Consider the following 26,559-nt stretch of genomic DNA (forward strand, 5'->3'; position numbering starts at 1 on the left):
TAGGAGGCCTCCTCCTACCATATTTGCTTGTGGTCAGCAGGGGAGCTCATTATGGTGGAGGATAGTCCCTTGGAAAACTAGAAATAAGGAGAGTTTGCCTCTGTGTAAGGGGTTTCTTTATTCTCGGGTTATTCAAAAAAGAGGGGTTTGTTCTTTGGATTGAATCCATGGTATTGGCCGTGGACTATAAGCTAAGGCAGGAGATTCAAAATTTAAGGTCTGTCTTTGCAAGTATTCCCTTTTAGGGTTATTGTTTGGACAAGGTCTGGGAGGGCTGAGTTCCTAGTGATTCACACACTGCCATAGGGTAATGTCCACCTATCTCAGAACTGTTTGAAGCCACGATGGTCTTAGGGATGTCAGAAGAGTCATCCCGGTGATATTCTGTCCAGATATTGATCAGCCCATTTGAAGAGAATTGTCGATATAAGGATTTCTCCAGATACTAATTTGGCCTATGGAAGGTTGGCAGGTCTCCCTCCCCCCAAAGCAATTCTGGTAGGCAGCTGGTTACAGTGGCCCTACTGTAATGATTTGTCACCCCCATCAATCCAGAGGTTCCAGCCATGGTATGGGATGGGTAGTCTCTAGAGGTTGCCACTTCTTTGTTCCAACTCTTTGATAATGTTTTCCTGTACATCATCTTCCAAGAGTGGGTTGTAAAGGCTGTTCTGGGGAAGCTTCAGAGTTTTTATAGCTGTGTTTCAGTACCACTAAAGGCCCATGGTTTAGTTTGGTACTCCTATTTAGAGTTCTGAAAGAAATAGGCTGGTCACCTCTGGTGTTCCCTCAGATATCTTGGAATGCCTCCCTTTTGTATGGAAACCCTTACTCCATCAGACTGGCAGTGAGGCACAAGTAGTTCATTACTTCTCAAAGGACAAGCAGGATGGTAGTCCTCACCCATGGGTGGCATCATCAGATGGAGCCTGACACAGAAAACTTAAGTCAAAGTTTCTAGAACTTTGACTTGGCACACATACTGAGCATGCCCTGTACTACGCATTCACGCGGGGTCCCTCTCCAGTCTCTCTTTTCGCTGAATTGTAAGAATCGTAATTGAGTAAGCTCACTGTGGCTTTTTGGAAAATATTTTTTCTGAATATTTCTTGCTTTTTGCTGGTTTTTCTTTGCGGTATTTGCTGGGTCCCCCTTGGTGCTTCTCAGAGTTCCTAGACATTTTTGGTGGTCAATTCCCCTGTGGTGGCAGTGCTTCAGTGCCCACTGGCCATTGGCGTCTGCCACCATCGATTTTTGATTTTGCAGTGCTTTTTATTTCATTTCGACGTGGCTATGTCTGATTTTCATCACCCAAGGACCATGTCTGTTAAGGACCCCCATGAGATATTTGTCCTCTGCTTGGGAACATTGCATGATGTCTGGGTTTGCCACTTATGTGCACAAATGACTCTGAAAGGATGTAGTTTCGGTTCAACAAGATGGAGCAGCTCTTTGGGCCAAAAGACTGGCACTGGCATCGATGGACCTCAGAGCCGTGCCGATGGACACCACGCCATCGACATCAGTGGGACTGTTGGAGCTGACTGTGGATACGGATGCCTGAGACTGACACAGTCTATCTCCAGGGCGAGGACATCAGTTTACTCGCATCAGGGAAGGACTGGACTGAGCAATGAGGAAAACTGAAAAAGCATCAGCACTGGTCCCTGTTAATGCATGGCTCATGCCGTGATGCCCCTGAAGTGACCCCGTGGTGAGGAGCGCCAGTCCTTCATCAGTGCTGGGGTCAGTTATGGTCTCCGCCAGTCCTGATGCCAGTCATTGATCTGCCTTGTAGGTCTGAAGATGTGGCCACCCCTCCTTCCTCCTAGTTGGTGTTGGCATTGACAGCGTTTGAAGAGGAGCTGGAGCAGCTTTTTCAGCTGGCAGTTGAACGAACACTGCAGGGCAATGGTGCTCTGGCACTGGAGCTGGTACCGTCCATCCTAGAACCGCTGCTGGAGAAGCTCAATGCGCTCATCGGTGCATTACTAACCCAGCTGGCGTCTGTTGCAAAGACAGCTTCTGTGCCCGGCAAGGCATAGAGGCCTCCCTCTACTGATACAGTGGTTGTTAACGGTTCTTCTTCCGAGGAAGCTCCACTTAGGCCTGCTGAGATGTTGAGACCTGTATCCCCCCGACCAGTGTGCCGATGCCTACACCTCTGGACAAAGGCCGAGCGCCTAGAGTCCCATCCTCTGACTTACAGCGAGGATGAGGGTTCCATGACCCCGAGGGGGATGATACCTCTGAGTCCGCATCTGAGGGTCTCCTCTCAGACCCTTCTCCTCTAGAGGAGTGAAGGAAGTCTTTGCCTGAAGACTTAACCTTTGCAGGATTTGTGATGGTGAAGCTGGAAGCCATCCTATTTCAGTTGCTGACAGACGATGCCAGGCACAGAATTCTTCCAGTTTGTGGTGGTCCCAGTACACGAAATCCTTAAGGAGCTGCTGCTGAGGATATGGGAACACCCCCTCACAGTACCTCCTATTAATAAGGCTGACGGGGGGCTACCTTGTCCAGAATACTGCCGGATTCGATAATCATCAGCTTCCTCACCAAATCTGTGATGGTCATATCCACTTTTAAGAGGGCAAAGCGTTCTCTGACCCATTCTTCGGCACCCCTGGGAAAGGACCACAGATCGATGGATGCTCTAGGAGTAAGGTGTTTCAAGGGGCCATGCTTAGTGCCCGCATTGCTTCCTACCAGCTCTACGTGAGGCAGAACATCTGGAAACAAGTGCAGGAGGTGGCTAAGCAGCTGCCTCAACAGCAGCAGGACACCTCATGTTGCTGGTGCTTAAGGACCTGGAGTGCGGGAAACATGAGGTCTGAATGACCTACGATGTTTTTGAGATGGCATCGGGGTTCACTGCAGCGGGAATTAGCGCCCACAGAATGGCATAGCTGTGGGTTTTGGATCTCCAACTGGAGGTACAGGAACGACTTGCTGATATGCTGTGTACTGGGGAGAATCTCTTCAGAGATAGGGTGGGGGAAGTGGTGGCCCAGCTCTGTGACCAGCATGAAACCCTTCAGTAACTCACCATCAGCACTCTGGACCCATCCTCCTCTTGTAGGAGGCCAGCGAGAACAGGACAGAGGAAGTACTTTTCACCAGAGGAAGTACATTCTTATTTAAGATATTTTTATACCAGCCTTCTGTGTTCAATATACCGATTTACAATAAAACAGCTATAAACACAAAATAAACATACATAAATACATTAATGAAATCATTCTTTTGTTTTTAATTTTTTATTTCTCAATATTACATATTACAAAAGCAGTAATATGTCTTTGCACAGAAACATGGGAATTACATATAAGAAATACCCAAAGACAGTAAGATCAACAGAAATGACCCAAACGCTTACAGAGGAATGAAAACAAAAATAAAACTCATATATCAACACTCAACCATTATGCACAACAACAAAAAATCTCAAAGCAGCTACTTAACACTTTCTTTCCTACCCTTTAATGCTCAATCTATAATTTAAAAAAATACCAATCGTCAACGACCTTCTCCATGATGAAAAAAACAGATTTCATAGCTAAGAACATAAGAAATTGCCATGCTGGGTGAGACCAAGGGTCCATCAAGCCCAACATCCTGTTTCCAACAGAGGCCAAAACCAGGCCACAAGAACCTGGCAATTACCCAAACACTAAGAAGATCCCATGCTACTGATGCAATTAATACATCAACCAACCTCTTCCCTTGCAATAGTAATTCCCCAACATTCACCGATATAAGGGAATACTTGTGCTGTGGTGTTTCTTCTGTTTGGTGGCTCTGTTCAAGGACAACCAATTTTAAGCTGTCCTTTTCATTCGCCCCGTCTATTGCTCTTTATTAACAATATTTTGTGATTTTTTTTTTAATGTATTTTGAATTTTTCTAGTTAGTGTTTCATAAAATCCCATCTCCTTGTTCGCTGAGGCGGCCCGTTTAGTATGTTCTTGTACATCAATACTTATCAAGGCTGCCGTCTGTTCCTTCTCACGGGGTCGCATCAGCCTGCCCGACATGGTCCATGTTTCGGCACTAGGTGCCTGCTTCAGGGGCTGCGGGAGAAGAAACTACTGTGTCCACCGCGGGTACACAGTGTCGAAGTCTCTTCAACTATATAAAATCAAATAGAGTCAACTCATACCTAATCGCTATTTGAACTAAACCTATTAGTAACTTACCACATTCAAGTTAATATCACTTACGTTTGTTGTTACTCATCTGTGCGTGGACGACGCCTTACCTTCATGTCTAAGGCGTGTATACCTATTCTATGTTTTATACTTACCGCGGGTTCCCGCCCACTGTCTTCTCGAAACCAAGGCTAACTCGGTGCCCTTAAACTAATTAATGCCTCATGAATACTACTGTAAAATGTATATGTGCACAGTAGTATGAAGTCTCTATACCCAAACCGCTTATGTTTTTGATGTGAATATTCACTGTTTAGCATAGTTGCGGCAGTCCCTACACCTAATTTTATTAATTGATAGCTAATTCCCTGTTGCGTTGTGGCGCGGACCTGGTGGGGGACTGTGTGCTCCCATGTCCGCTTGCAGTCTTGAAAACGATTGAGCATGGTTGTATCAGCTGTGTGGGGGAGGGACCCAACCCTCTTTCTACTCAGATTATTCAGAAACTTATTGTCCGGGACCTATACGCCCTCACCACATATGCATCGATCTTGTTATTCACTATTTTATCTCATCACGGCAGTCTCTGCGATAGATTATATTCATCACTAACTATTTCTCTATTGCGTTATGATGCGGACCTGATGGGAGACTGAACACTCCCACGTCCGTTGACAGTCTTAAGGCGTGACTTGCTAGATCAACCCATCTGCTACTTAATTGTCCATGATCTTCCAATCCCAATGTGTATTTTTCTCCGAGCCATCTGTCGGCTCCATCCTCTCCAAAAGTATTTTATTATTATGTACAACTGAGATAGTGGTGTGTTTATGGCGGCTCCATTTCCTTGCCATTTCAATTTGGGATTGGAAGATCATGGACAATTAAGTAGCAGATGGGTTGATCTAGCAAGTCACGCCTTAAGACTGTCAACGGACGTGGGAGTGTTCAGTCTCCCATCAGGTCCGCATCATAACGCAATAGAGAAATAGTTAGTGATGAATATAATCTATCGCAGAGACTGCCGTGATGAGATAAAATAGTGAATAACAAGATCGATGCATATGTGGTGAGGGCGTATAGGTCCCGGACAATAAGTTTCTGAATAATCTGAGTAGAAAGAGGGTTGGGTCCCTCCCCCACACAGCTGATACAACCATGCTCAATCGTTTTCAAGACTGCAAGCGGACATGGGAGCACACAGTCCCCCACCAGGTCCGCGCCACAACGCAACAGGGAATTAGCTATCAATTAATAAAATTAGGTGTAGGGACTGCCGCAACTATGCTAAACAGTGAATATTCACATCAAAAACATAAGCGGTTTGGGTATAGAGACTTCATACTACTGTGCACATATACATTTTACAGTAGTATTCATGAGGCATTAATTAGTTTAAGGGCACCGAGTTAGCCTTGGTTTCGAGAAGACAGTGGGCGGGAACCCGCGGTAAGTATAAAACATAGAATAGGTATACACGCCTTAGACATGAAGGTAAGGCGTCGTCCACGCACAGATGAGTAACAACAAACGTAAGTGATATTAACTTGAATGTGGTAAGTTACTAATAGGTTTAGTTCAAATAGCGATTAGGTATGAGTTGACTCTATTTGATTTTATATAGTTGAAGAGACTTCGACACTGTGTACCCGCGGTGGACACAGTAGTTTCTTCTCCCGCAGCCCCTGAAGCAGGCACCTAGTGCCGAAACATGGACCATGTCGGGCAGGCTGATGCGACCCCGTGAGAAGGAACAGACGGCAGCCTTGATAAGTATTGATGTACAAGAACATACTAAACGGGCCGCCTCAGCGAACAAGGAGATGGGATTTTATGAAACACTAACTAGAAAAATTCAAAATACATTAAAAAAAAATCACAAAATATTGTTAATAAAGAGCAATAGACGGGGCGAATGAAAAGGACAGCTTAAAATTGGTTGTCCTTGAACAGAGCCACCAAACAGAAGAAACACCACAGCACAAGTATTCCCTTATATCGGTGAATGTTGGGGAATTACTATTGCAAGGGAAGAGGTTGGTTGATGTATTAATTGCATCAGTAGCATGGGATCTTCTTAGTGTTTGGGTAATTGCCAGGTTCTTGTGGCCTGGTTTTGGCCTCTGTTGGAAACAGGATGTTGGGCTTGATGGACCCTTGGTCTCACCCAGCATGGCAATTTCTTATGTTCTTAGCTATGAAATCTGTTTTTTCATCATGGAGAAGGTCGTTGACGATTGGTATTTTTTTAAATTATAGATTGAGCATTAAAGGGTAGGAAAGAAAGTGTTAAGTAGCTGCTTTGAGATTTTTTGTTGTTGTGCATAATGGTTGAGTGTTGATATTTGAGTTTTATTTTTGTTTTCATTCCTCTGTAAGCGTTTGGGTCATTTCTGTTGATCTTACTGTCTTTGGGTATTTCTTATATGTAATTCCCATGTTTCTGTGCAAAGACATATTACTGCTTTTGTAATATGTAATATTGAGAAATAAAAAATTAAAAACAAAAGAATGATTTCATTAATGTATTTATGTATGTTTATTTTGTGTTTATAGCTGTTTTATTGTAAATCGGTATATTGAACACAGAAGGCTGGTATAAAAATATCTTAAATAAGAATGTACTTCCTCTGTCCTGTTCTCGCTGGCCTCCTACAAGAGGAGGATGGGTCCAGAGTGCTGATGGTGAGTTACTGGAGGGTTTCATGCTGGTCACAGAGCTGGGCCACCACTTCCCCCACCCTATCTCTGAAGAGATTCTCCCCAGTACACAGCATATCAGCAAGTCGTTCCTGTACCTCCAGTTGGAGATCCAAAACCCACAGCTATGCCATTCTGTGGGCGCTAATTCCCACTGCAGTGAACCCCGATGCCATCTCAAAAACATCGTAGGTCATTCAGACCTCATGTTTCCCGCACTCCAGGTCCTTAAGCACCAGCAACATGAGGTGTCCTGCTGCTGTTGAGGCAGCTGCTTAGCCACCTCCTGCACATGTTTCCAGATGTTCTGCCTCACGTAGAGCTGGTAGGAAGCAATGCGGGCACTAAGCATGGCCCCTTGAAACACCTTACTCCTAGAGCATCCATCGATCTGTGGTCCTTTCCCAGGGGTGCCGAAGAATGGGTCAGAGAACGCTTTGCCCTCTTAAAAGTGGATATGACCATCACAGATTTGGTGAGGAAGCTGATGATTATCGAATCCGGCAGTATTCTGGACAAGGTAGCCCCCCGTCAGCCTTATTAATAGGAGGTACTGTGAGGGGGTGTTCCCATATCCTCAGCAGCAGCTCCTTAAGGATTTCGTGTACTGGGACCACCACAAACTGGAAGAATTCTGTGCCTGGCATCGTCTGTCAGCAACTGAAATAGGATGGCTTCCAGCTTCACCATCACAAATCCTGCAAAGGTTAAGTCTTCAGGCAAAGACTTCCTTCACTCCTCTAGAGGAGAAGGGTCTGAGAGGAGACCCTCAGAGCCCTCAGATGCGGACTCAGAGGTATCATCCCCCTCGGGGTCATGGAACCCTCATCCTCGCTGTAAGTCAGAGGATGGGACTCTAGGCGCTCGGCCTTTGTCCAGAGGTGTAGGCATCGGCACACTGGTCGGGGGGGGATACAGGTCTCAACATCTCAGCAGGCCTAAGTGGAGCTTCCTCGGAAGAAGAACCGTTAACAACCACTGTATCAGTAGAGGGAGGCCTCCATACCTTGCCGGGCACAGAAGCTGTCTTTGCAACAGACGCCAGCTGGGTTAGTAATGCACCGATGAGCGCATTGAGCTTCTCCAGCAGCGGTTCTAGGATGGACGGTACCAGCTCCAGTGCCAGTGCCACAGCACCATTGCCCTGCAGTGTTCGTTCAACTGCCAGCTGAAATAGCTGCTCCAGCTCCTCTTCAAACGCTGTCAATGCCAACACCAACTAGGAGGAAGGAGGGGTGGCCACATCTTCAGACCTACAAGGCAGATCGATGATTGGCATCAGGACTGGTGGAGACCATAACTGACCCCAGCATTGATGAAGGACTGGCGCTCCTCACCATGGGGTCACTTCAGGGGCATCACGGCATGAGCCATGCATTAACAGGGACCAGTGCTGATGCTTTTTCAGTTTTCCTCATTGCTCAGTCCAGTCCTTCCCTGATGCGAGTAAACTGATGTCCTCGCCCTGGAGATAGACTGTGTCAGTCTCAGGCATCCCTATCCACCGTCAGCTCCAACAGTCCCACTGATGTCGATGGCGTGGTGTTCAAGGTGTGGTCTCACCATGGAGCGGTGTAGAGGCATTATGACATTTTCCGTTCTATTAACCATTCCCTTCTTAATAATTCCTAACATTTTAAAGTATTATCCACTATGATGCCTAGATCTTTTTCCTGGGTGGTAGCTCCTAATATGGAACCTAACATCGTGTAACTACAGCAACTGTTATTTTTCCCTATATGCAACACCTTGCACTTGTCCACATTAAATTTCATCTGCCATTTGGATGCCCAATCTTCAAGTCTTGCAAGGTCCATCACAGAAACCTGGGAAAAAAACACTGATACAGTACTAATTAACCAAATCAATAACTCTAACTACAAAACCTTTTCAATACCCAGACCTAAAAAGAAAGGCGGAGGCCTTATGTAATCATAAAAAAAAAAACCGACAGATGAAATTAATCCCAACAAGCAAGTTACTCTCCACTGGAAATTGCACTATTTAATTCTCCACATCTATAAATTTGTCTGGTATACTGCCCCCCTAATACTCTAGATCAAAACTGCTCATCACTTATTGAAATTTTCCTGACCAAAATATCAGTCGTCAAACCCATAATTATTCTTGGTGACTTCAACCTACACATAGACACTACCTCCTACTCTCCTGCCTGCACCTCAATCATTGACGCACTATCATCACTGGGACTCTGTCAAATTATCAATGGCCCAATGCACAAAGCAGGTCATGCACTAGACCTAGTCTTCATCAACACTAACATTTGGTCAAACCACCAAACTAAGATAACTAAAATACCGTGGTCAAACCACTCTATCATCCACGCAAACTTATATTCAAGTTGTAAACTCACAACAAGAAAAAACACAACTAAATCCTTCACATACTGTCCACCTTTTTGCATTGAAACTCTTCAAGCAAATCTACAAACTGAACTAACATAGACCTGTCAAACATTGAAAACGCAACATCATCCTGGATTACCATAACTACAACTGTAGTAGATAAGATAAATTCCATGATAAAGAAAACTATAAAAGAATCAAAAAATCAGAACCTTTGGTACAATGAAAACATCAGAGCAGCCAAACGGAAACTCAGAAAAAAAGAGAACATCAAAACATCCACACTACTAAACGCATACAGAGCACAACTAGCAGAATACAAAAGACTCATCCATAAAACAAAGACTTCTACACTAACAAAATAAATACCAACAAAACCCTAAGATGCTCTTCAACATAGTAAAAAGCCTAACCAAATCATCTTATGATGATCAGCCACAATCAACACCGAAGATAACTAGTAACGATTTCAAAGACTTCTTTAATGAAAAAATCAAAATCCTCATAAAGAACAACTTAAAAAATGACTCAGAAGACCAGAAAATACCAAACATTCAAACAAAAAGCTGGCCCAACTTTGAGACAGCATCTTCTTTGGAAGTCCAAATGATCATTAAAAAAAAAAAAAATGAACCTAGCCAAACTTGACGCTATACCCATTACAATGATGATAAATCTCGAACCACCAATAACTAAGACGATAACTGAAATCGTAAACCTCTCCCTCACGGAAGGAAACTACCCAGAATGCCTAAGATCGGCAATCATCTAACCCATTCTGAAAGAATAATCTTGATCCAGAAAACCCACTGAACTACCGACCCATATCAAACCTCCCATTCATTGCCAAAATCATTGAGAAAGTTGTCCATACACGGCTCACTGACCACCTAGAAGAAAACAACATCCTGCTACCTTCTCAATTTGGCTTCAGAAAACAACTGAACACTGAGACGCTGTTACTAGCAATGAACGACTTCGTACTCAAAGGTTTTGGAAAAGGCCACAGCTACCTTCTAATCCTCCTTGACCTATCTGCAGCCTTTGATACAGTAAACCACTAAAAAAACAGCAAGGAAGGTTGCTTAATAAAGCCGTGAGAGCAACAGTACACAATAAGCAACCAAATGTCCGATCTTGTAGAGGTTTATTGTGTGCAAATATACGCAATAGAGCCCGACTCCAACCGAGTTTCGCCCTCTTTCAGTAGGGCTGCATCAAGGGCTAAAACATACAATAAATGACATTAAAAATATAAAAATGAATAAAACTAATAAAAACATATAATAAACATTTAAAATGAACATGTAAAATGAACATATAAAATGGTAACATGGAATTATATGGAATGAGTCTGAAACAAGATGTAAGTGAAATAAATAAATCAAATAGTAAAACCAGCACCATAAAATGAGCACAGTAAAATCAGTAAACACCAGCTAAACAGGTAAAACAGTACAAATCAAATGCATATTGGCTTTAACTATAAAAAGTTACCATGAGTGCCAAAAATTAGATAAATGTATGAAAAATAAGAGCTCGCCACATGTATATGATATGTATAAAAAGATAAAGAGAAAAAGAAGAAAGAGAAAAGTAAAAAAAGTGTAGTAAACCTAATGACAAACATGTAAGCGCTTACTCTTAGCAAGTATCGATGCTATGTCTCCTTCAGAGTGTAGTACTTTGTATGGGCTATAGATAATGCCTATAAAATCAATGTCAAAAATAGAATAATACATTTTAAAAAATATAGTTTACATCGTGTCTACAATTACAATTGTTATGGCAGGAAAAGGTACAGTATAAACGTATACCTAGAGGACTGAGGATCAATAAACCACCAAGTATGTACAGAGAGGATTCTGATTTTATGACATTATGGGAAGCGATCCTCAACAAATGCTCATTGGACTTGATGACCTTGGTCATTAAAACATCGAAGAAGAGAGAAGAGAAACTTAAACAATCATTGGATGATCAACTAGAATATTTAAGACAAAATGATCTGTTTTGATATTATTCATGCTGACTATAAGAAGAATTTAGATAGCTTTACAAATGAATTAAAAAATAGCAAATATGAAAAGTTTAAACGCGATGAAATAGACTACAAGAATAATAAAATCTATAGTTGGCATCTCTCTAACAATAAAAAAAACCTTTTAGACATGACCAAGGGCAAGAACAACCAAAATCTTTTCAAAATAAAAGAATTGATGAACGCACAGATAAACGCATTCATAATAGTCCTAGTCAAGACAGAAATCCCAAAAGAATAAGAAGTAACACTGATCAAGATATTGATCCATCGGCTCCCCTTTTCACTGATTTACCAAGTCAGGCCCCACAGATTAACAACGATAGATTAGAGAATAGAGCATATGAGGTAGGCAAATTGTGGAGAAGAGACTCTCCAAAAGAAAATCAACCACAATTCAATTGGGAGAGTCCTTTTTTAAGAGGAAGAGGTACCTGGAGAGAGAGAGGAAGAGGGAGATACTATCCATATCAACAACACAACCAATACAACCACCAGTACTAGGTATAGTTAGTGAAGATATACTGAAGGTTAATCAGAATAGTACTATTGTTAATCTCTCTTCCCGTATTTTGACACCGGATGAGGAGAAAGTACTCCAAAAAGGTTTATCCTTTGTTCCCACACCTACATACACTGCCTTCAATACTAGGGTCGAACTATTTAAATTCATTAGAAAATTGAACATTTTGGATGTTTTTACAGACAAACCTATCAGTACTCAGGACACTTCCATAGTAAAAAAAAAATCCAGTAAATGGATTCCTCCCAATACTAATAATCCGGTGATTCAGACTTACGAGAAACTAATCATGCATGATTTAGAAAGAGCTGAAAGTGATTGCTCATCCAAAAAAAGATATTTCAATTTGACCATGGATGAAAGCAAAGCTTTGACTTCATTAGGCAAAGACACAGAATTAGTGATCAAATCTGCAGATAAAGGAGGATGCATAGTTCTAATGGATAGAGCTAACTATGTGAAAGAAATAGATCGTCAGTTGTCTGATAGTAATTTCTATCAAAAATTAGATGCAGACCCTACTCCAAGTTTGAAGAAGGATATTGACAATTTATTGGTTTTTGCTAAAGAAGGTGGCGTACTCACTAATAAAGAATTTAAGTTTTTAACAGTTGAACATCCGGTGACACCAATTATATACGTTTTACCCAAAATCCATAAATCAATTATTGATCCACCAGGTAGGCCCATAATCTCTGCCAATGGCTCATTGCTTGAACCTCTTGCCATTTTTTTAGATACATTTTTAAAGCCACAGGTTGTAAAGATCCTGTCTTAAATCAGATTCCATGCATTTTATTAATTTTTTACATGATTTTAGTGATTTGAGTGATATTTTAATGGTAACCATGGATATAGAGTCATTGTACACAAATATTCCGCAGGACGCCACTTTGGATATCATTTCAAAAGAATTTTTAGAACACAATGTGAATGCAAGGTTTCCAAACCAATTTTTAATAGATTTAGCAGAATTTCCTTTAAAATTCAATTTCTTTGCTTTCAATCAGAAATATTTTAAGCAAATTAAAGGTGTGGCAATGGGATCGCCAATGGCTCCTTCCATTGCCAATCTTTATGTAGCAAGATTTGAGGAACTGTTTTTAACTGATCATGATTTTATGGCGAATGTTTTATTTTGGAAACGTTATATCGATGACATTTTTATGATTTGGAAAGGAACGTCAGATTTACTTATGCTTTTTCACAGTTGGCTCAATAATTTGGATTTTAACCTGCATTTTACTCTGGATTTTAGTTGTGATCAGATTTCTTTTTTAGACATTTTAGTTTCTTTTAAAAATGGTGCTTTTTTTACTGACATTTTTAGGAAACCAACGGATACCAACAAACTTTTACATTATGAAAGTTGCCACAACAAGTCCTTGCAAAAGAACTTACCTTTTTCACAATTTTTAAGATTAAAAAGAATATGTGGCAACGAAGAAACTTTTCATAAAAGATCCGAAGAAATGTCTGTTAGGTTTAGTGAGAAATGTTACCCGAGAAGACACATCACAGCAGGTTTTGTTAAAGCTTCCAATTGTGATAGACATACATTGCTATAATCCAAAGAAAAGAGAACGAGCGTATAGTCTGTCCCATTACATATACACATATGTAGTTTAAGATTACCAATATTTTAAAAAAACATTGGTCAGTCTTGCAAATCTTGCCTTGTTTCAAGAATAACCAATTAATGATTGCAAATAAAAGAGAAAAATATATTAAAGAAATTATTTCTCCTTCTGCTCTACCCATCATTCACTCAAAAGATATCAGACCACCTGGACACCGTCCGTGCGGGAATTGTTCAGTGTGTAATGTGAACATGAAAACTGATGTATTGTATATTCCTGGACGTGAAAAAGTTTTCAAACTCAAGATTCACCAATTGCAAAAGTATAGCAGTTGTGTATATTGCCTTTTGCCCGTGCAACAAAGTATATATAGGTAAAACAACCAGACAATTCAATAAACGGATTATTGAGCACAGAAGTAGCATTAAAAGAAAGATTGTAACCAGCCCTTTGGTGATACACACCATAGAAAACAATCGCAAATTTGAAGAGTACAAATTCTGTGTATTGCAACAGTTTAATGCGAATTGGAGAGGTGGTGATATTGATCACTGTCTATTACAAACGGAACAAAAGTACATATTTGATTTTAAAGCCATGGCACCCAACGGTTTAAATCTTGAGATAGATTTTTCTGTGTTTCTTTGAATATATGTACACACTTGGATATTGCTTTTTATCATTTTTTACACCAGAGTGCTTTTATTGCTTTTATCAATATATGCTCCCACGATTTATTCTCTATATTGAGTCTTATTTTATTGATTTTACTCATTTATGAATTAATTAAGATATTACTTTTTGTTTCATTTTTTCACTCCTCTTTGTATTTTTTCTTTTTTATTAATTGTCAATTGTCTGCTCATTCATTACTTTTTCTGATTTCATTCTTTTACACAATCATACACATTTGGTTTTACTACTTTTATTTTTTCTGCTAACCCATATTGGAGTCATTTCAATGTATCTTTTTATACTTTACTTTTGTTTGTTCCTACTCTCATCTATTATGTTTTTAGGTTGATTTAAGAATTTTCATTAACACTAGCTTTCTCACACAATTGCCAATTAGTTCAATGATCTTGATATAGATTTTTTTGTATATATGCACACACTTGGATATTGCTTTTTATCATTTTTTACACCAGAGTGCTTTTATTGCCTTTACCAATACACGCTCCCATGATTTATCTATGTTGATGCTTATCTTATTGATTTTATTCAATCATGAATTAACTAAGATATCATTTTTTATTTTTATTTTTTCACTCCTCTTTGCAATTTTCTTTCTTAATGGTTCTCTCCTTTTGTTTGGTCATCCACTTTTTTGGTTTCTGATTACTTACACATTTTTATAATTATTTACACATTCACACACATTTGGTTTCTTTAAATTTTTCCAATATTTAATTTATATATTTTTTGCCAACCCACATTGGAGTTACTTCACTGTATCCCCTTTTTATTTCACTTTTGTTTCACACACTAATCCATTATGATCTCAGGCTGATTTAAGAATTTTCATTAACATAAGGTTTTCCATACATTTGCTAAGTAGTTCATTGTTCAGCGCTAGTTTTGTTTTTTGTTTCCTCCTGTACTTTACACTTTCAGAATCAGCACGTAGCCACTCCCTCTCCCTGTGACTGACAGCTAGATTTGGCGCGTTTTTGCCTGATTTAAGTAGAATACGCCGGCGTTTTAGTCTGCTCTGAAAGTGATCACGGTGACTTCTACACTGTTGAGATCCGGAGTCCACTTTCGGCGAAATTGATGTGCTTTTGTGTTGCAAAGACTGGAGAAGTTTTGTGAGTAACGATCTTTCAGATTGTGAGTCTGCCAGCACTGATGTCTCTTTGATATTAGTTTCACTCTGCATGTTCAGAACGTTTTGCACTTTATATCTTTAGACATTTTGCTTTTATAAAAGTGTTTCAGATCAGCACAGCTTCAGCTTATGAAAGTTTGTAAACATGAAAGTATTCATTTGCATTGGTGACTCAGGTTATCGGCAGGTTGTTAATCTCTTCAAGTTGATACACAGTATTTGATAGTAAACACTCAGTCAATCGGCATGCTGTCAGTTCCTTTAAGTTGTTTTACAGTATTTTAATAGTGAAAATTGTGGAAACTGGTTATTTTAAAGGCATAGCTAAGTATGTGATACATAACATTAAAGACTAAGTCAATTGGTATACATTTGCTGTTTTTGAGTCAATGATGAGCCACGGTGCTAAACATATAAGTCATGTAAGATGTGGCTCACAATTATAAAGGCAGCCACATTAGATGGCGTAGCTTTTTCATTTCTAAATCATATTAATTATTTTATATCATTTTCTTATAGTAAAATATGACTGACACTATCCCCATAAAGGAATGTTAGTCTGAATTTCATTAATCTGCACCATGTACTTATTTTGGTCAGTCAGATTTTTGAAATCATTAATATTCAAGTCGCACACTGTACCTTTTCCTGCCATAACAATTTTAATTGTAGACATGATGTAAACTATATTTTTTTAAATTTATTATTCTATTTTTGACTGATTTTATAGGCATTATCTATAGCCCATACAAAGTACTACACTCTGAAGGAGACATAGCATCGATACTTGCTAAGAGTAAGCGCTTACATGTTTGTCATTAGTTTTACTACACTTTCTTTTTACTTTTCTCTTTCTTCCTTTTTTCTTTTTTTCTTTTTTCTCTTTTTATACATATCATATACACGTGGCGAGCTCTTTTATTTTTCATACATTTATCTAATTTTTGGCACTCGTGGTAACCTTTTATAGTTAAAGGCAATATGCATTTGATTTGTACTGTTTTACCTGTTTAGATGGTGTTTACTGATTTTACTGTGCTCATTTTATGGTGCTGGTTTTACTATTTATTGATTTATTTATTTCACTTACATCTTGTTTCAGACTCATTCCATATAATTCCATGTTACCATTTTATATGTTCATTTTACATGTTTGTTTATTATATGTTTTTATTAGTTTTATTCATTTTTATATTTTTAATGTCATTTATTGTATGTTTTAGCCCTTGATGCAGCCCTACTGAAAGAGGGCGAAACTCGGTTGGAGTCGGGCTCTATTGCGTATATTTGCACACAATAAACCTCTACAAGATCGGACATTTGGTTGCTTATTGTGTACTGTTGCTCATACAGTAAACTACTCCATCATGATTGACAGTCTATCCGAAATTGGAGCTAAGGCAACAACCCTACAATGGTTCTCCTCTTACCTATCACAAAGATCCTACCAAGTGCAACTCAATGATTCACTCTCAAAGAAAATCAGTCTAAACACTGGAGTTCCCCAAGGATCCGCTCTGTCAGCGACGCTCTTTAACATCTACCTGCTTCCATTATGCCACTTCCTGTCAAATTCAAATCTGGCCCACTTCATCTGTGCTGATGATATTCAAATATTAATCACTGCCTCAAAGGCTTGCTTCAGTATAGTTTCAATCCTCCTATCCTGACCATCATTCAGAGCTACACCTCCCTCTACCAGGATGGTGATAGATTTCGTGAGAGAACACACCAAGGCACCCACACGCGACTATCTGAGGAAGGGAATTTCTCTGACACCAGATTGGTAGGTACTCATGACAGGTGTGAGTCTCTGGGGCTGGGGGGCAAACTGTCAGGAGTTGGTGGGGTAAGGGCGCTGGAATGTAGTGGAGTGGCATTGGAACATCAACAGACTGGAGACACGAGTAGTTCGATTGGCATGTCTGTAGTTTGCCGGGTAGCTAGAGGTTCGCCCGGTCCGGATAATGTACGACAGTGCAACAGCGGTAACTTACATCAATCATCAGGGTGAAACCAAGAGTTGAAGGTGTTGAGGAGATAGATGGGCTCATGGTATGGGCGCAGCAGCATCTAAGCATATCCATCCCTCATGTTGCCAGAACGGACAATATCAGTGCCAATTTCCTTAGCAGGAGAAGTCTGGACCCAGGAGAATGGGAGCTGGCAGGCGAGGCCTTTCAGTTCTTGGTGGACTGTTGGGGCCTAACGGATCTAGATCTGTTGGCGAACCTCAGCAGTGAGAAAGTTCCAAGCTTCTTCAGTCGCAGGCGGGACCCGAAAGCGATGGGCATAAATGCTCTCGTGGCCACATGGCACCCTGCTGTATGCGATCCTGCCGTAGCCTTTGAAAGACAGGCTGATACAGAAGATTGCAATTCAGTCCAACACTGTCCTTTTAGTGGCTCCAGATTGGGCTCACAGGCCATGGTACGTTGATCTCCAGAGACTTCTGGTGGGCAGTCCTTTCCGGCTACTGTCTTGGACGGATCTGTTATGTCAGGGGCCAATTCTGCATGAGGATCCAGGTTTGTTCTGTCTTCCAGTTTGACAATTGAAAGGGCTCGGCTGTTGAAGCAAGGTTAGTTTTCTGTAATTTCTGCTCTTCTTCGGGCCTGGAAATTTTCTACTTCTCTAGCCTATGTTAGAGTTAGGAGGTCTTTGAGGCCTGGTGTTCTGAGCAAGATACTTCATCGCTCAAGATGGATATTCCTTTGATTTTGGAATTTTTGCAGGGCGGGGGTTTGGCCCTTAATACCTTGAAGGTTCAAGTTGCGGCACTGGCTTGTTACAGGAGAAAGGGTCTTTGTCTTCCCATCTGGATGTTTTCCGTTTCTTGTAAGGCGTTAAACATCTTTACCCCCCCCCCCCCCCCCCCAATTGTGGTTCCGGTGCCTTTGTGGAATCTTAACTTGGTCCTCGAGTTCTTGGAAGGTCAGACTTTTCAACTGTTGCGTACTCTTTCCTTGCTGCTGCTTACTTTGAAGATAGTTTTTCTGGTAAGTCTGTTTGGTTCGTCAGGTCTCTGAATTGCAGGCTCTTTCCTGCCATGAGCCTTTTCTCCATATGACTTCGGGTGTGGTTCAGTTTCAGACTGTGCCTTCCTTTTTGCCCAAAGTGGTTTTGGGCTTTCATTTGAATCAATTAATTTTTGTGTCTGCCTTGGACAGGGACAGAGATGAAGCTGAGTACTGCCTTTGTGTTCCTTGGACGTTAAGCGTCCATTTATTACGCTGCTTGGAAATGATTAAGACTGTTTGGAAGTCTGATTGCCTGTTTTGTGCTCCATGGTGGAAGTAAGTAGGGAGCACCAGTGATGCAGGCAACGATTGTCCTCTGGGTTAAGGAGCCCATGACAGCAGCCTATGAGGCTGCTGAGGTTGCCTTACCAAAGCAGATTAGATTGTATTCCACAAGGGCTCAGGCAGTATCGTGGGCGGAACTTTGCTTGTTGTCGCCTGCTGAAATTTGCTGAGTGGCAATATGGTAATCTTTGCACACCTTCTCCAAGCATTGGATGTTAGGGCTAGGGAGGATGCTGCTTTTGCATGGGCGGTTTTGACCTGACCGCTGGTAGTCTCCCATCCTTTTCAGGTTTAGTTTTTATACATTCCACTTGCGAACCTTAAGGAAGAAGAAATTACTACTTAACTAATAATTTCCTTTCCTTTAGCAAAGGGTAGGTCAATCCCAGATCCACCCTCGGCTGCCTGATTTGGATTTATTTATTTTATTTGGTGACTTTTCTATACCGTCGTTTAGAGCATTTCCTTCACAACAGTTCACAGGAGGCACAAAATATAAACAGTATAAAAAATAAAAATTGAATTAAGTGCCACATCTTAAAATACAATCTTATATAATAAAATCACAATTAATAATACACTAAAACTTTAAGTATTTATATCTCTTACATCTGTAAACTATAAAGTAAAATATCTAAAATTTTTTTTTAAAGGATTTCCATTTCAAAAAATAAACAAAATCAAACCAGTTTATACATATCTGGTCTCTATAGCAAATGCCTGTGTAAACAGCCAAGTTTTAAGGTCTGTTTTAAACTGTTTATGCTCAATACGTACTCTCAGTTCCTGAGGCATCGAGTTCCACAATGTTGGGCCCACTAACGATATTGCTCTCTCGCGTACTTGAGTAAGCTGTGCAGATTTTAGCAATGGTATAGGTAAAAGTGATTTATTAGCAGAATGCAAGTTTCTTTGTGGAACATGTAGTCGGAGTTTTGTATTAAACCAATCTACGTTTTCACCGTATAATATTTTATGAATGGTGCAAAGGATTTTATACTCAATTCTCTGTTCAATCGGGAACCAATGTAAATTAAGAACATAAGAACATGCCATACTGGGTCAGAGCAAGGGTCCATCAAGCCCAGCATCCTGTTTGCAACAGTGGCCAATCCAGGCCATAAGAACCTGGCAAGTACCCAAAAACTTGTCTATTCCATGTTACCGTTGCTAGTAATAGCAGTGGCTATTTTCTAAGTGAACTTAATTAATAGCAGGTAATGGACTTCTCCTCCAAGAACGTATCCAATCCTTTTTTAAACACAGCTATACTAACTGCACTAATTGGCGTGATGTGATCTGTTCTTTTAGTGTCTGTTAAAATTCTGGCCGCAGTGTTCTGTAATATCTGCATAGGTCTTATAACTGAATTTGGTAATCCCAGTAGGAGGGAGTTGCAGTAATCCATACTCGTGAATATTAGCGCTTGCAAATTGTTCTAAAATCTGAAAAAGGTAACAGTGGTCAGATTTTTTAATAGCATTAGTTTTGCGTAACCCTCTCTCACTTTTGATGATGTGTTGTTTAAAGTTAAGTTCCCTGTCAACTATCATCCCTAAGTTTCGTACCGTATCTGCTAGCTCAATTATTTGGTTATTTTTCATTGTGATTGGAGTATGTACTGTTTTAGATTGCTTCCTCTCAAGATGAATGAATTTGGTTTTATTTATTATTAATTCTATCTGCATTAGTAATTGTTTAATTATTTAAATATGTTTGCTACTTTGTGTCTTTTCAATAGTCGTCAATTGGTAACACTAATTGAATGTCATCTGCATAAATAAAGTATAAAATTCCAAGACCTGATAAAAGATGACAAAGCGGTAAAATATAAATAGTAAAAAGTATTGCTGACAATGCAGATCCCTGTGGCACCCACGTTTGTAACTCAATTTTTTTCTGACAGTTTATCGTTTAATCTGAACCTTATAAAATCTATTGGATAAAAATGATTTAAACCATGTAAGTGTTTGTCAATCCAATTTCTGTTAATCTCTGTAATAGAATAGTGTGGTTCGTATCAAATGCGGCTGATAATTCAAGTAAAATGAGTAAATATTTGGATATTGTGGTTAGCCGCTTTAAGTTGAGCGATGCATAGTATGATTCCTGCTCTTTGTTGATAACTGGTAAGTGGCTTCTGTAGCCCTTAGTTTGCTAAATATGTTCCTTCTTTTGGCTGAGCTCAATGTTCCTTTTGGTTGGGAAACACAAATGGTTGTTGGTTGCTAATAATGTTCAAGCTTAATCAGATTTGTTCACACTTTGGCTTTTCCAGAGAATACTGATGGGCTGATGTTGGGGGTGGGACTATATAGCCGTGACGTCAGCTTTTGCTCTTATCCATCTGCTGGCAGAAGTGCATAACCCACTTGTTGGGATTGACCTACCTTTCACTAAAGTAAAAGAAATTATCTGGTAAGTCGTAATTTCTCCTCACTAAACTTTAAGTTGATTATTCATGCACATGACAAACCTAGACCTGCTGAACCTGTTCACCAGATACTTACTGGAGGATTGAAAGCAGTGCTCTTCAAACCTGTTCTGGGAACTCCACAGCCTGTCAGGTTTTTAGGATATCCACAATGGATATATATGCAGTACATTTTCACATACTGTAAATATAAGGTGTAAATTTGATTGCTACTGTAAGTTTTTTTTCATTTGCTGCTGTTGATTTAAATGGTTTGTAATCTGCCTTGAGGGCCATTCTTAGTAAAAGGCATAATATCAAATGACACATACATAAGCAAACATACTGAGTCTTCAGTATATACAAATTTATCACATGCATATTGTGGATATCCTGAAACCCAATTCACTGTAGAGTCCCCAAGAAATTTTTGGGAAGACCTTTTTAAAAATTGTTTGGGAAAGATAGCAGTTTGAGATATTAGTGGAAAATAAAGGCTTTGGTCAAGATTGCCAGTTAACTACATAGTTGATAACCTTATTTTCTACATAGCAAATGACTAACAAAAAAGTAGTATGGATATCTTTTCCTCCATTAACAAGCAGTTTTTATTATGAGTTTTTGCCTCTATGGCCAACTTCATTTCAAATTCTCTCTTCACCTGTCTTATAAATGTTTTACACTTAACTTGACAATACTTATGTTTTATCCTATTTTCTTCAGATGGATCCTTCTTCCAATTTTTGAAGGATGTTTTTTTGGCTAAAATAGCCTCTTTCTCCTCACCTCACATCACCTTTTTTTTTTTTTTTTTTTTTTAAACTTATTTTTATTAAGAAACCGGCAGTGTACAACACAAACATTGTAAAAACACTTAACTCTGTCACAAACAACACATAGTTCTTCGAATTTTTTTTACATTTATCCTTCCCATGTGCCTGCAATACGAGGGTATCTAGCATTCATCTCATTAACGGTGATAGAGAAGTGTTCATCTTGACAATCGCGTACTGGTGCAGCCGCCTACATCTTTGATTGGACTTAGAGCGTGTCCAGAGGGGCAAGATCCCTCACAGGCCTGAGAGTTTTATAGTAATCATACCATATGTCTTTAAAAACCCTCTTCTTTTTTAGAGAGAAGCGTCTAAACATGGATCCATACTCTAGCTGGTACATTTCCATTAACATGGTGTGCCACATCTCACTTGTCTGAGGTACATGATCAATCCAGTGGGTCATTAAGAATTATTTGGCTATTAAACAAGCTTTAGAAAAAAAACTCACATTATCAAACTAGTGTCTCCCTCATCATTGTTCAATAGACAAAAGGAGGGTGACCAGCAATTACTGTATACCAAACATGTCAGACAATCATATACGGATATCTTCCCAATAGCCCTGAATGAATGTACATTCCCAAAGGCAATGTATAAAAGTGGCCCCAGTCTCTCCACATTTTGGACAAAAGTCTGAACTGACAATATGCATTTCCTATTGTGTATCCAGATGGACTCAGGACCAATGGATATAGTGTACTCCTGATAGCAGATGGGAGACGGAGTCAGATTTCAAAGCTGACGTCAGCCTACATATACCCATGCAGGAAGCTCTGCTCTTTAGTATTTCTCAGTCTCCTAAAGCAGATAGGGACACATCCACACACTAGAATAGTGTTAGCAATTCTAAAATAAAGAGAGAACATTTGCCTCAAGATGATGAGCCCTGCTCTCCTGTGGTGATACCTAAGGGTCCCTCCCCCAGTGGAGAATTCCTGAGGTGATTTCCGAGATCCCTCAGAGGTAAGCTTTGCTCCGGTAGCCGGCTCCCGGCGTGGACTTAGCCCCCAGGGTGGCTTAGAGGCAGTGGGTGTTGAATCGAGCGCGGCGGTGAAGGTAATTCCTTATCCCCCCCGCAGCAGGAGACTGCCTGGCCACGAGTCAGGGAAATGCCGAGACCAGGTAAGGTCTTCTAAGTCTCTGGTCTCCGAGGCTCGAATTGCCACACAGGTCATCCCTTCCGGCATCTGTAAAATCGGGTTGAGCAGCCCCATCTGGGCTAGACCCCGATCCAGTGTGAGGGTCCAGATAAGTGGAGACCCTCGAGGGGGGGTTGCCATCTTGCCCGCGTGATTGTTGGTGCCATTTCCCCCCTCTTGATCACCATATCGTGCGTACAACAGGCTTGTGCTCACAGCGGTACACACAACTGTGCCATGCGCACAGCGAAGCGCATAGTGGCCCGCACAAATATCACCGTGTGCACAGTGGCGCGCATATCTCGACCAGGCGCTCAAAAGTGGTAGCCTGCATGTGCATCCCGGACGCACATAGTCGGCAAACCCGGAGCGCACAACTAAGCATCCCGGCGTGCATACCATCGCGCGGAGACGAGTTTTCCAGTCACTCCACGTGCACAAATTATTGCACCGCCAGCCAAGAAGGCCAAGGGACAAGCCCTCTGCCCAGCCTGCCACCTGAGCTGCGCAACCTGAAGTGGTCTCCGCCCTATGCCAGCAGGGCGAGGAGTCTCGGGGGAAACCTAGGCAAGGCCCACCACATCCAGTAGAGGGATCTGGATCCACTAACGATAGTACCCCGGACCTCTGTATCTCTGACTCGGCGCCTACGCAGGAAGGCCTCCACCATAAACCCGCCGGGATTTTATATGGACAGGATGGAAGTGGTCCAGAGAAGGGCAAACAAAATGATGTGAGTCAGTTTCGGAAGACTTATGAGGAGAGGCTGAAGGATCTGAATAGGTATACTCTGGAAGAGGGGGGGGTGCAGGGGGAGGTACAGACCTTCAGATACCTAAAACATTTTAATGATATATGTCAAACCTTTTACGTTGGATTTGGGGGGGGGGGGGGGGGGGAATCCAGTAGAACTAGGGTCATGAAATGAAATTCCAGGGAGGATGACTCAAAACTAACATCAGGAAATATCTCTTCATAGAGAAGGTGGTGATGCCTGGAATGCCCTTCTGGATGATGTGGGTGAAGATGGTCTGACCCAGTATGGCATGTTCTTATGCTAGGGAAATTGTGCTTCGCCAAGGAGTCAATATTTCCCATTAAAAATTGTATGTCCCTTTCTCTAGATTTTACAAGCCACAAGACATGTCATATTTGCAGGTTGCTGGTTTGAAATTCGACAGCAGTTAGTCAACTGCAATTTAATTGATAATCTTAGACATCAAAATGTATTGAAAGATCAGTGTCCTTATTAACCTGATCCGGCATTTGTATCTTGTTGAAAACTAATAAAGATCTGACCATAACTAGACATTTAACTACAGCTATGCAATTCTTCTTGTAATTTTCAAATCTTATTAGGAAAGCAGTAAGATTGCATTTATAGGTCATCAGAGTAGGAGGACAGTTGCAGGACATTCAAGAAGTCATTGACTATGCAGAAAAGTTCCTTCTGGGAATTCTTGTGGCTGGAAGTTGGAAGGAGAAATAATCCTTCCTGGCTGCCAAAATAACTTTATATTTGATTTAATGGATATTACAGTTGGGTTTGAGTATTGTGTAAGGTTCTGATCGCCTCATGTCATTAAAGACATAGTGGAACTAGCAAAGATGGAGAAAAAGATGGCAAAAATGATAGAGAATTGAACGGCTCCCCTAAGATTAGAGGCTATGCAGGTTAGGTCTGTTCAGCTTTGAAAAGAGGTAGCTGAAAGAGGATAGAAGTTTGAGATCATGGGAGGGACAGTTACTTACCCTTTCAAATAATAAACAAGGGGATACTCCATGACAACCAGCAGATTTAAAACAAATCGTAGAAAGTAATTTTTTTACTCAGTACGCAGTCAAAATGTGGAACCTGTTGCCAGAGGTGACTAGCATAGCAGGACTTAAGAGGTTTGGATAAGCTCCAGGAGGAAAAGTCCATAAAGCTGTTGCTATCCCAGGGAGTGAGTAACAGGATATAGCTCTACTTCAGGGGATCTGTTGGGTAATTGCAACCCAGACTGGCCCCTCTCAGAGACAAGATGCTAGGCTTGTTGGACCTTAGTCTGCCCGAGCATGACATTTCTTATGTTCTTATGATCTGACTTGCAATTTCTTGTTGAAGTGTGCATTATTTGTATATTCACCTGTAATATAGTTTCAAAACAGTTTTTAGTAACAGTCTTTTTACCCTTTAACAGGTGGATTTGCTTTTGTGTATGACGCTGAGGACCTTCAAAGTGGCAAAGAATATGCTCTAAAGGTAAAGGAGGTTGAATTGCTTGAAACTGCAAAGCTCTACGTAATTTGTTTAATTTCCTTCATCTGCTATAATCAGAATTGCTTTCCAAAATATCATTGACAGAGTTGTTTGGATACGACAACTGAATTTGAAGTTCAGAAATGTAAAATAAAATTGTGGTTTGTTATTGTTTATAGTAGCAGAGAAGAATGAAGAGTTACTTTTTGTACTTTTTAGGGTCTGTTAAGATTGGGACTGGGGGGGGTCTGGTTGAGACTCTTGGAATTTATTCACAAGTATGATTTGTGCCAGTCTCTGGTTTGTTTTCAGTGATTGATTGTTTTTTGTGAAGTTAGTAGGGAGGAGGAATAACCTAGTGGTTAGAGTAGTGGGCTACGAACCAGGAGACTAGGGTTCGAGTCCTGGTGTCACTCCTTGTGACCTTGGGCAAGTCACTTTACCCTCCATTGCCTCAGGTACAAAACTTAGACTACAGTACCTGAATGTAAACCGATGTGATATCTCAGATCGAATGTCTGTATATAAAAATAAAATAAATATGTTTGAATGTATTGGGTTGCTGTTTTTTTTAATATCTATATCTTTGTCACTTTTGGGCTGGTTTTATTGAAGTCCAGGAAAGTGGTTTGTAGGAGTGCTTTGAAAAGGTTTTCCTATGAAGCTGTTATCAATGCACTATGAAATTGAATGGATCAAACTTGCATAACTATCAAAGGTTGCTGAAATACCAGATTGTATGCCGAAATGCTAGAATGTATGTAAAAGATCAACAAGTATGTTAAGTTACAACACTGAATTTCGTTTTGGCCTTCTGACTCAGTTTAAAAGAAATCACATGTCTTACAAGAATTCAGTCTTAACATATATGAGAAAATTATAATGCCAACCAATTAGGCAAATGTTATGCATACATACAAATTAACTCATTGCTATATAAATTAGGTGGTGACGTATTTAATCCACTGTATCAATAACATGTGAGACTTCCTGAATTTCCTTGCTGTTGGAATATTGTAGGAGAGTACAACTAAGGAAAGATCTTATTCTTTTAGCTGTTGGTGTTAAATGTTTATTTTTAGCTCACAAAAGTTTTGGCACCCCTAAATGGGTTGTGAAGTGAGAAGAGGGGCAGCATGGCATTCCTGGTTGGTGAGTGATGTCAGCTGATTGGGCTATTTAAGCAAGAGCCCTGCAGCAATGTCTCACCTCAGCAACAGGTCTCCTGCCTTTACAATGTGTGTTGCTTCAAGTTCCTGGCCTGTCTTTCCAGGGGAGAGGAGTAATATCACTATGGGGGGGGGGGGGGGGGGAAGGAAAGATGTTACGCGTTATTACAGCAGGTTTAGAATGTGCATCAGGAGTCCGTAATAGTGTCGCAGGAGATTAAGGCAAGGCTTGTATGAATAACCAGGTCTTCAATTTCTTTCTGAAG

At 40.6% G+C, this 26,559-nt stretch overlaps 1 protein-coding gene across 1 annotated transcript in view; it reads left to right on the forward strand.

The window, feature by feature from the left end:
* Positions 1–26,559, forward strand: part of GAK (cyclin G associated kinase) — an 832,466-nt gene that overhangs the window by 5,411 nt on the left and 800,496 nt on the right. The window contains 1 exon segment of the mRNA XM_029601806.1: positions 25,066–25,127. Within this exon segment, the coding sequence (XP_029457666.1) occupies positions 25,066–25,127 (62 nt within the window).

Source organism: Rhinatrema bivittatum, chromosome 1 (genome assembly GCF_901001135.1).
Source record: "Rhinatrema bivittatum chromosome 1, aRhiBiv1.1, whole genome shotgun sequence".
In the NCBI taxonomy this organism is placed as follows: domain Eukaryota; kingdom Metazoa; phylum Chordata; class Amphibia; order Gymnophiona; family Rhinatrematidae; genus Rhinatrema; species Rhinatrema bivittatum.